The sequence below is a fragment of the Dama dama genome, chromosome X (genome assembly GCF_033118175.1).
Source record: "Dama dama isolate Ldn47 chromosome X, ASM3311817v1, whole genome shotgun sequence".
Lineage (NCBI taxonomy): Eukaryota > Metazoa > Chordata > Mammalia > Artiodactyla > Cervidae > Dama > Dama dama.
This window is the reverse complement of record NC_083714.1, coordinates 14988484-15000591: the sequence shown is the minus strand read 5'-3', so window position 1 is coordinate 15000591 and position 12108 is coordinate 14988484. Positions and strand designations below refer to the sequence as shown.

Genomic DNA, 12108 nt, shown 5'->3' with positions numbered 1-12108 from the left:
CCCAAAGCTTAATATACCAGAAAAGATCTCCTAATATTTCAGAGAACCAATATTTTTGGTGTATCTTTAAGTAGAAGGTGATGAGGTGGTGTCCCATGAAGAGATAACCCAGTGCCTACCTGTTTGGTTCCACTTTGAGCATGATCACATGAGGTTGGAGAAAGACAGTGGAAAGATCTCTAGACTGGGACTCAGGAAACTTGACTGTGCATCCTTATTTGCTGTCTTCTTCCTTTGTGGCCCTAAGCAAGAGGTTTAAGCTCTTTGCATTCTCATCAGCAAAATGATTATAATAATTCTCCTTACATATTAGCACCATCAGTGTCCCAAACTACCATGGTAGGGATGCTGAGTGACCTGCATAGAAAGGGTACTCCAAACATGTCAGATTGAGCTTGGGGAAGTAGCAGAAACATTTGGCAGACTCTCCTACACACCCAAGGCCTTTCTCTCTGTAAGTCACGAGTGGCATAGTCTCTACTGGTCCATTTATTCACTAAACCAGCAGAGCGGATTATGATGAGATACACTGGCAATCAAAAAGAACTCTATAAATACAAGATGGTGGTGGTAGTAGTATTGCTTACTTATAAAATGACATGGCATCCTTAATATGCCTATTGCAATAAATGGCATGTGATGAATAATAAATAGTGGCTCCTACCCCCTCCTTTAAATTATTCATGAATATTTCATCTGTGTGGCTGCAATCTCTGAGCTGTCAATTTCTTCTCCAAGGAAATCAATTTTGTCAACTGGTGCTGTTCTGAGCCATGACTAAGTTGTCCAAAAATGATTGACTATTGACTATTTAATTACCTGCTTGGACTGCTTTTCAACTCCTTCCCTTGTTTCCATGATCCAGGAATTGAAACATCTGGCTTAGCCCGGGTGACTTTCGAAAGTTTCTCCCTTGCCTCTCTCTCTAGAGCCATCATTCCTTCAAACATTGAGGACCACCTTTTGTCCTAAGACATAAGGTGCTTTGGCATGAAGTGCTTATTCCAGTTTCCAGAAGCTGGAAACACACTGAGTCTTGGTTCTCCCCAGCTCTACTAAGCCATCTGTGTCCTTTTCCACCAGAATGCCGAGTCATGAAGGGAAACCCATCAGCCACAGCTGGCCCCAAGGCATCCCCAACACCTCAGAAGAGTTCAGCCAAGAGCCCTGGCCCCATGCGCCGGAGCAAGTCTCCAGCTGACTCAGGTAACGACCAAGACGGTGAGTGCTCTTCTCCTAACTGTGCACGCTGACTTCATTTATGGAGGCCAGTACCCTCTGCATGCAGAGGAATGAGTTCCTCATGAACACCACTGTGTCTCCATGAGACCAATTCTATCCATTCAGAGACTAACCAGTTCAATTTGTTTGGCATCATGGAGATACAGCTACAACCCTGATTCTACTCAAATGGGTACAGACCAGAAATCTGGCCCACTTGCCATGCTTGCCGTAATGCTGTTTGTTATGGTTCTCTTGCCATTATTCTCAACGTCATCCAGCAAATGCATCAGTGATATAATCAAGTCAAACATAAATTTGGGATAGAAAATCAGAATCAAAAACAAGAAGGTTAAAAAAAAGCTACTTACCTCAAAGTGTCAACATGGTAGATGCCCTTGAGCTTTAAATATAACTTTGAATTTTTTAGAAGTCAAAACAAAAAGGGAAACAAAATAAACTGCATCATTCTCACAGGAGTAAAGGACATATAGGTCAGGTTCCCAAAGGAAATAATGAGATTTGATATATAGGATTTTATTTAGTGGATAGTGCATGATGTAAAAAATGTGATCTAGGGGTCTAGGGATCACTGCTGACGCATGAGCTATTTATCAGTCTATGAAGAGACTGCAGCTGGTGCCAAATGTAAATCATGCCACTGAGAAAACCATTTACTTCAGCCAGCTCTTTTTTCATAGCATGATTTTACTGATAAAGGCAGCAGTGTGTTGGTTTACATTCTGTTGCAAGGCCTTGCACCCACATTTTCAGTGGCACTGATCTAAAAAGCAAAAGGGCCACAAAAGTCCAAGTTTAGAAGCTCAGTAGACTCATGCACTGACAATTTGAACTCTTCATGGATAATAAATTCTATGATCCAGAAGACTTACACATTTATCCTCCCAAGGCTTAGGGTTCACCATGAGAATTCTTCTAGCCAGAGAGCCTTGGGGCAGAGAGCAAAAGCACTCCTTATCATATCTTCAATTTGAGGCAGCTTGAGCAACCTGTTGGCTTTGAAATGTCCATGGCCTAGAAAAACAGCTGGCCCTGCTGGCCTCATCCTACCATGCCTATCACTGGGCATCTCTTTATTCTCAGGAAGAAGGAACCCAACTGTGAAGAGGCAACTCAGGCTTTTCATACCTTCATGTCTTTGCATACCCTGTTCTCCTGCACCTGGAATGCCATCCCTCAAACCCACCACTCTTCTTTGCTTGAAAACTATTAACCCGTCAATACCTCAAGTAGAAATAGTTGTTCCATTTTCCACAATATCATAGCATGTTGTTCATATCTCTGGGGTAATAGTCACAACTGTGTTGTAAAGTATGTATTTGCTTGTATTTACTTCCTCAACTAAATCCTGGGTCCCTCAAGGGCAAGGTGTCACATTCATTTTTGTATCCTTAGTGCTGAGCACAGTACCTTTGTCCTAGTAGATGTTAATAGTGTTTGTAAATGAATAGATGCACAAATTTCACCTATTTCACCCTGCATGGTACTAGAAACCCAGTAGACATGTAGGTAATACTTGCTGAAGGAATTTTTTAAAATGCAGCTATTTCATGATATTTTTGGTTAAACATAAGAATAGCACATGAAACTATGTAAGCAAATTCATATCGCTCAAACTACAAAGACCTAGATTTTAACACTTGGATTGAGAATGAAATTGTTTGTACAGGTTCTAAGCAGGGCCTTGCGAAAAACAAAAATGGACTTGAAACACTTGATCAAGATTCATGAAGTCTGGGGACTTCCCTGGTGGTCCAGTGGTCAAGACTCTGCCCTTCCACTGCAGGGGGCACTGGTTCAATCCCTGGTCAGGAAACTAAGATCCCACATGCCATGCAGTATAGCCAAATAAATACATAAATAAAAAAGATTCATAAAATCTGGCAATAATCGCTTAGCTAATCACTTTTTCAGAGTATCACTGGCTATTTCTGGGATTTTTAACCTGTATTACTTATCTCTTGCTATAAAAAAAAAACACCCTAAAACATACTACATAAAAACAACAAACTTTTTTTATCTCACATTTTCTGTGAGTCAGGAACTCTGGGGTGGTTTAGCTGGGTGGTTCAGGATCTTTCACGTAGTTGTCATGTGGTTGAGGTCAAGGTGTCAGTACGGGATGCAGTCATCTGAAAACACAACTGGGATAGTAGAATTAACTTCCAAGATGGCCATTGGCAGGATCTTCTTCCAGACAGTGATTCAAGAGAATGAAGAAGAAAGAAGATGTAGTGCCTTTTATGATCTGCTCTCCAAAGCCATGCACTGTCACTTCTGTCTTAGCCTTTTTATTGGAAGCAGTCACTAAGACCAGCCCACCTTCAAGGAAGGAGTTGCAGCCTCCGTTTCTTGAAGGGAAGGATATCTGAGAATTTGTGGGCATGTTCTTAAGCCATCACATAATCCATTAGTTAGAAAGGCTGGGGTGGCAAAAGTTTGAAGTAAGTAGATTCTCTTTGCAGACTGTATCCAATTGGGTTACCCAGCACACATGAATATGACCACCTGTAATTAAACACAGTTTACACATACGTCAAATAATTGATCTCCAGCATGCTACCTACAGAATTTCCCTTCTGAAATATATGCACCTCACTGAGTCTAATGTGTTGGAGACAAAGAAGGAATGCATTTAGGACTCAATGAACATATATTAAATTGAGTTTTAACAGATCCCAAGGTAGGCTTAGGCAGGCAAGACCTATTCTTAGGTCTTGAACTCTGAGTTCTTTCAGAACTCCCTTGCTAAAGAGAATGAATGAGGATACACTCACACAAACAAGATAAACAAAGTAACCAATTTGAGGTAGGAAAATGGGACCTTACTTGGCATCAGAATTACTAACAGCCCCTGTTTCTTACCGGTAAAAAAATATCTAAAGTGGTATCCTCAGTAGAGAGAATTTAAATCTTCATTTCAGATAGTTCATGAACATAAGTGAAGTCAAACTCTAGTCTAGCCAGCCTTCATGTTCTGGCAATTTTCAGAACATTTGAGCTCATCTTAGATGATGTATTTAGGGCCTCCACATGCTTTCAGCCCCAAAGGGTAAAAGGGAGTTTAGGGTCAAGACTAGGACATCCACTCAGTGAACATTCCACAGGGATAAAGCCAATCTCAGGCAAACCAGTACTTCAGGTAAAGTTGACATACCCATTTTCCCTTTTCCACCACCTCCTCACTCAGGACCATTCCAAGCTGGGAGGTGTAGGGGGATAGGATATGGAAGAGGAAAGAGAGACATCCCTCTAGGAAAACCCAACTCCACCACTTCCCAGCTTTGTGACTTGGTTCAAGTTTCTTCCCTTCTCTAAGACTTGGTTCCCATTTTGGATAAGACAGAACTTGCACATCTAGACAAAAATCGTTCTCCATGGTTGTCAGTTATTTCAAGAGTTGTAAAACAGATTCCACAGAATTAGATAATAAGAAGGATGAGCTATACACAATACACAGTTTTTCATAAAGCATCAAGGTTTTCTGAGCTGTCAGCAAGAAACATATACAGATTAATTTAGGGGCTTAGATGTAAAGAAACTGTCTGCAATGCAGTAGACCTGGGTTTGATCCCTGGGTCAGGAAGATCCCCTGGAGAAGGGAATGGCTACCCACTCCAGTGTTCTTGCTTAGAGAATTCTACGGACAGAGGAGCCTGGCAGGCTACAGTTCATGGGGTTGCAAAGAGTTGGTCACAGTTGAGCGACTAACACTTACTTACTTAATAATGGCATTGGGTGGGGCTGAAATTCTTTGTTCTTTTTTAGGACTTGGTAATACTGCCCTGTTTCTGTTCTCTGTCAGTCTGTCTTGGATCTGAGACTTGTGGATGGATCCACATTTCTTCATTTAGCCTGAGTAACTAAAGGTTGTGGAAGATAGGCCATTTCCAGGGAATTTTAACTACCTTCCTTTGATGGCAAATGAAAGCCAAAAATGTTCCTCTTTAGTCGGGATTCAAACCAAATGGAACATTGGCTCATTTCAGGTTCAGTTAAAGGAATGTTTTGATGTTCTAGTTCATTAGAAAATATGTAGGTTTGAGTTTGGTTTGAACAAGTTTTCTAGCTTTACAAACACATACACACACACACATATGTGTGTGTGTGTGTGTGTGTGTGTGTGTGTAGTCCAATTCATGATTCAGTTAATATCTGAGTTCAGTTTGAATTGAGGTTTAATAAATTGATGCTATTTAGTCTGTAATTTGCATCATAATTTGATTCTTTGTTCCTTAGTGTTTAAGTTGTCTCTTTCCTCTTCTGCCCATGAATAAATCAAAATCTTTCTACTTTATTCCCCTCGAGTTCAGTCCCCACTCCTGCCTGCCAATACTGATGGCAGTATTGCCCCAAATGGGATGTCTGTTGCTAAGCCTAAACTTGAGTTAAGGAAAAATTTGATTGTCTATATAATATAGCTATTAAGGAGCTCTCATTCTCGCTGGGCAGAGCTGATGGACTCTGAGAATATAAGTCCCATTAGCCAAGCTTGTCTTTAAAGTAGGGCAAAGGACTGTGTGGAAAGCAGGTGAAACCTGAGCCCAGAGGATTCCTGTGGAATGTGTGAAGGAAGTTTATGCAGTACTCCATTTTGATTAACCCAGGACTTGCCGTTTGATGGGCAAAGGTAAGCCTGGCTTAAGAACTAAAGGAAGATGTTTCTGCACATCTCTCTCTATTTTTATTTCAGTCTTTAATGTGTTAATTTCTCTCTTTATGCAACTACCTCCCAATTGGATTGAATTGAATTGAATTAAAAGGACAAATTCAGCCAGATGCTGGGAAGGAATCTTTTCTTTTTCTTTCTTTTTTTGAGGAGCCTCCAAAACAGCTAATTACCCACCCTGGTAGGCTGAGAGGATTGTAATGTGATAATTGGTTTGCTATTCTTCAGCAGTAAGTCATTGTTGTAGCAACCCAATGTTCCCCACCCTTCGTCTCCCAACCTATGAGCACCTATTCCTGAAAGTCAAATCTTCCCTGTTCCCAAATTCCCAAGAATGAATGTCTTCTCTACCAAAATATACATCTTTTAAAAGGGGAGGTCAAGGACCACAAAACAGCCAGGTTGGAAGGAGGATGTCCATGGGAGTATTGTATCCAGGAGTCCTTCTCTTCTGAACTAAACAGGCTGCTTTGGGTTGCCTAAGCTGGAGGAAACCGAATGCTCTGACCGTCCTGAATGTGACTGTCTGGATGTACCAACTCAGTCCAATAAAAATAAAATGCAAGCTTTGTATGTAATTTAAAATTTTCTAATAGCCACAGTTAAGATCAAAGAAACAGGTGAAATTAGTTTTGATAATTTATTTTATTTAATACATCCAAAATCTTATCATTTTGTCATGTAACCAATGTAACAAATTATTGAGATATTTTACATTCATTGAAATGGGATTGTATTTTATACTTACAGTACACCTCAATTGACTAGCCACACTTCAAATGCTCACTTGCCACATGTGACTATGGGCTCAGTTGCCCAGTCATGTCCGACTCTTTGCAACCCCATGGACTATAACCTGCCTTGCCAGGCTCCTCTGTCCATGGAATTTTCCAGGCAAGGATACTGGAGTAGGTTGCCATTTCCTTCTCCAGAAGGTCTTCAACACACAATATCCTTCTTCTGCATCTGAGAGAAGTTCAAGATAATGATCTTTTACATGACGTAAATGCTCTGCACTTTGCAAAATATTTCCAAATCCATCATCTCAGTTGTCACTCATAATAGCACCATAAATTAAGTTGGGAAAAGAAAATTATCCAGTTGTTTTTTTTTAGATTGGAGAACTAAGATATAAAGAGGTTCAGTAAATCTTGCAGTCTTCCCAATATCTATTTACTACTCAAGAATGAGAGCTCAGCTCTCCTGACTCCCATGCAAACAATCCTTGCCTTGTCCTTGAGGCAGGGTGTAGAAGCTCCAGAGTGGTGAATAAACAGTCTTTCTTGGATGGCCCTTGCCTCTCTGCTCCTTCTACCTTCCTAAGCTTTCAGAAAAGGGCTGTAGGGAGGCAGGGGTGGGGGTGGTATGTGTGACATCATCTTTGTGCAGCATAGAACACAGCCATAAACTAAGCACCTTTGTTTCCAGTGCCTATCATAGACCCTCCATCAGCTCCCCTCCTGTCCATCCAAGGGTAAGTGTTGCCCTTTGTCTGTGCCCTTGGTGAAGCCATAGGAAGAGAAAAAACTTCCCTTACCTCCTCCCCCATTCTGGTTCTTTCTAACACCACAGCTTATGTCTAGTTGAAGTGGAAAAACTGTCCTGTATCTAAGGCATCTTTTCCACTGCTTAGGAAATGGTTGGAGAAGCAGTATAATGGGGGCCCTGAGCACACCGTAGACCATGGGATGTAGTGGTGTTGACCCATGTCCCTGCAGTAGGAGTCCTAGCAACCTGTTGCACCCTGGGATTTGTGTTTAAATACAGTGATTCTCCAAATTTTTGGTGGAGTATAAAAATTTTTATTTACAAATACTTATATAGTTATGTGCCAAGCAACCATTCTAATCATTTTACATGTATTAACTAATTTAATTCCTACAACAACCTTATGAGGTAGCTATTAGCCCCATCTGGCACATGAAGAAACTAGGGCATATGGAAGTGGACAGACCTACCCAGGACCACACAGCTAGTAAGTAGTAGAGCTGGGGTTTGAACCCAGGCAATCTGGCTCCACACTCTACAATTTAACCATTGAACTGTGGTGCTGAAAATGAGACTTAATGATAATGATTTGTTTGGATGCCAAGTGCATGAGAGACACAGGCAGTAAGTGCTGTTGGAAGTATTGGAGTTTGTGGGAAAGTGAGTTTACTGTGGGCTAGGGTGTTAAGGCTTCCTGAAAGAACTGGGGCTTGAAGGAAGATTTCAGTTGATAAAGAAGTGGCTATTTCTGGCAGCAGAGAAAACATGAACAAAAGAGCAGAGGTGGTAATGAATATAGCACACTGAGGTACAGACAGGCTGCCATTAAATCTACATCTCCAGCCCCCACCTTCCTTCTGGATATCAGCGCCATGAATGCTGACCAGACAATTCTGCCTCCATGTGCCAAATGCAATGTGTCTACAAATCAAAAATATTTCCCTTCCCCAACTCCCTGACAATAGAATCAATTCTATTCCCTAGACCCAGCACCTTGGCATTATCTTTGACTCTTCCCACTCTTCAATCCTTTATGTCTACCATATCCTCTTCCTGTTGTTGTTGAACCTTTGAACCATCTTCACCTTTCTCACAAAAAATCTCTTCCTTTCCCTCATCACCTGATGCCTGAATTGCTCAACATACTCTTAGATAGCATCTCTGCTTCAAATCTCTATCCACTTACGCATTTGCTGTGGTGACACCACATTTTTCATCCTAAAGCATAGCCATTGTATAACTTACCTGCTCCGATACCTTCATTGGTTCCACATGGAGTTCATTGACCATCCCACCCCCATGGTACTGCTGAGACAGTCGAGAACCAAGTGCTCTGCTTTGGGGAGCATGGCCATAACATGCAAAAATAAAAAATAATGGGCTTCACTCAGGAAAACTTCAGTCTTCTAATGTCTGACCTGCTAGCCAAAGAATTAGTCCTCAGCCTCCATAAGTTGATGAATCACCCACCATGGAAGGGGATTTCCTAACTCAATGCTTCAGTTCCTTCCATTTCTAGTAGTGGCAGTAGTAATAGCAATGGAACATGTCATTATTGAGCCCTCTCTATCTGCTAAGGCACTTGGCTAAGCGTTTTCTATGTAGTATGTCATGTAATGCTCAAAAGAATAAGAATTGGCATCGGCATTATTTTTATTCAAATGTTACAGATGAGGAAACAGACTCACAGAAGGTAGGTTCCACCTGAGGTCACACATCTAAGAAATGGCTAAGCCAGGGTTTAAAACCCTGACTGATTCCAAAGCATATATTCTTTCCACAGATTAAGGGCAGTATAGTTTTTTTCTAGTTCCTGCCCCATAAAACTGGGAGTGTTGACAACAGGCTTGCTCCACCAGAAACATGTTCTCAGCAAAACCACCTTCAACTGGAAATAAATATTGTCAGCATTATCAAGTCTGAGGAAACAATCCTGGCACATCTATAAGTCTTCTTACAGTTGTCCTCTTCTTGAAGGAAACTGATCTGTGTCAAAATAGTGCAGAAATGGGTACACATTTTTTGTTTTGCTATAGGGAAGACTCTTACTTCTCTCCTTTATTTAAAAGATTCACCACTGTATGCTGTCCAAGACTCTGTAGGGAATTGATTTAAAATTCAAATTCCAACATCTGAAGTTACAGTGTCTTACAACCTATGATTGAATTTGGCCTGAGAACCAGGCTTGTGATCAAATCAGTGAAAAACTGTTCTTGGGCCCTTAGTTTTTGCTTCCCTATTAGACGAGTCTGGGGAGAGGGACAAAAGCTTTCCCACTGAGCAGAAATAATTAGCCAAACCAATCCACACACCCCGCCCAAGGGCTCTTTGGAATGAATGTATGAAAACCACAGGCTCAGTCTCTTGGCCTTGTTCTGAAGTAAGTTGAAACCACCTTGGTTCTACTTGGATGGCCTTCCAGAAAACCTCCCTGTGTAAGTAGGAAGAAACCAGGGTGTCTTTGGACTGGAATGAAGGAACATTTGAGCATCTCAATATGAGAAAAGAACGAGGAAGTGACTGAACTGTATATTGAGATCTCCCTCTTCAAGACATTAGGAAATTAGAAAAGACAAGACAGAGAACCAATCACTAAAAAGTCATGGTGATATGTGATATGCTAACTTTGGGGGAATTTTGAAATAAATCTGTAAGCAAATCCTGAAGTCCACCATCCATTGAGAAGAAGCAGTTTATCTATCCCCTTTCAGCAAGTCCTAAACTCTCTGAGGCTCTTCTTATGATTAAAAGGAGACCATTAATTCCTGGCTACCATCTCTTGGGGTTATCAGGAGAGTCATGTGAATTCACATAGTGCAAAATGCTTTGAAAACAATTGTAGAAATACATCTGCTGTTTTCAACGTGGCTCTGAAATGATTGTCATGGCTTTTTTTTTGTAGACTGGATTATTTCTTTTCAGTGAGCAGTATTTCAAAATAGACCTCAAACCCAAACCAGCAGACTTGATTTTGAGTTGAGCTCAAATGTGGAGATTCAAATGGGAGGGAAAAGCCAGAGCTAAGTGAGAATGAATATTAAATCAGTTTACTCTCCAGCCAAAGGCTGGGTGAAAAGCACATGTCAAACTGACCTTTTTCTTCCTGTACCATGCGAATTTGAACCCAGAAAGTAAATGACTTGTTTAACTCATTGCCCAGACAAATCTTTAATCGCTGTACCTGGGGCAACTTACACCCACTTTTCACACGATTGCATCTTGATTTCCAGGAATCAGTCCAGCCTCCAGACAAGGGAATTCAGAGTCCAAGAGCTCAGCATCAACTTGCCAGGCTGGTGACCATACTCTGCCCTTGGCCACCCATGCCAGAAACTGAAATTTCTCCTTGTTCTTTGGGAACTTACTCCCTCTATCTTGTTCTTGACTCCTGGGAGCTCCTATTCCCCTACACACTTAAGTCCCTGTAAATCTAGTTAATTCAACTTAGCTACCTTACCCACCATCTTTTGTTTGGGCTTATCTTGTTCCATTCTAAGGGAGCCAAGGATTTAAAGACAAGCACTGGGAAATGGGCAGGCATGAGCCTTCAGAGAAACTAGCAAGCCAAGATTGTGCCAAGCCAAGCTTGGCAATTATGCTGCATATCTGAGGGAAGTGGCAGACAGGGTGCAGATACCATCTTCTCAGAGGATTCTGTGGCATGAGGGTAGTTACATGCCTGGCTGGCTGCTCTCTCTGCTATTGTTTCATGACATTGTCTATGAATGTTGGCAGGGTGAATGAAAGATAGCTCTTGCTAATCACTTTCCAATCTTAACTAGATCGAGTAGGATAAAAAGCCTAGAAGATGGATGTAAGCTCTGGTGTCTGCTTCTATGTGCTCCTATTTCTTTCTTTTTTTCTCTGCTACAACTCTTCTCCCTCCTTCCTACCCCATGTCAGAAAGTTGTCATAGGAAGGCGCCCCAGGAGCAAAGTGTGAAAAGGGAAGAGCAATGTAGCAAAAACTGAAAACAAACCAAAACATACATAGGCTTTGGAATCAGAAAGACCTGTGTTCAAATCCTGGACATAGGATTTGCTGTCTCTAACTGGAACAAACCTCTGTTTCCCCATCAGAAATTAGAATATGACTAGATGAGGTTGTGTGAGAGAGAGAGAGAGAGACAGAGAGACAGAGAGAAAGAGAGTGAGAGACTAGAAAGAGAGAAAAGAGTTCCTGGCTTATCACAGACACACAATAAGCATTATTATCCTGGTTTTTATTGATAAGATTGTTAAAGCAGCCTAGAAGATTGAAAAGTTCCTGATGTGCCTTGTTGTAGAGGAGTAAAAATGAACTGTACAATGAGAAGAAAGGGATGAAAGGATTTGGAATATGAGTAAATAAAAGATGACCACAGTGAGGCTATGGTTATGAGAAGGGAAATGAGAGAGACCAGTAAAAGATGGTGAAGACTCCCCCAGTGCATTCTCAAATTGCAGCTGAGAAATGGAACCTCAGAGACAGGAGCTAAAGATGTCTGAGCAGAATAAAGGAAAAATGAGGGTTATCAAACTGGTGTTATTTCCAGTCACTCTCAAAATGATGTGCGACAGCCTTCCATGTGGATTTGCCAATCCCAGACTATGCACAGTTCATCAGACCCTATTTTCATCTTTTCCTGCTACTTCTTTTACTTGACATTTATATGAATTGGCTTCATAATTCAAGTCAAATGGCACCCTTCCAAATTTTTTTTCCCACAG

At 41.2% G+C, this 12108-nt stretch overlaps 1 protein-coding gene across 1 annotated transcript in view; it reads left to right on the top strand.

Annotated features, from left to right (window-relative positions):
* Nucleotides 1–12108, top strand: part of DCX (doublecortin) — a 389065-nt gene that overhangs the window by 358282 nt on the left and 18675 nt on the right. Inside the window, exon 5 of the mRNA XM_061137073.1 lies at nucleotides 1084–1221. Coding sequence (XP_060993056.1) covers nucleotides 1084–1221 — 138 coding nt within the window. The remainder of the gene's footprint in view (nucleotides 1–1083; nucleotides 1222–12108) is intronic.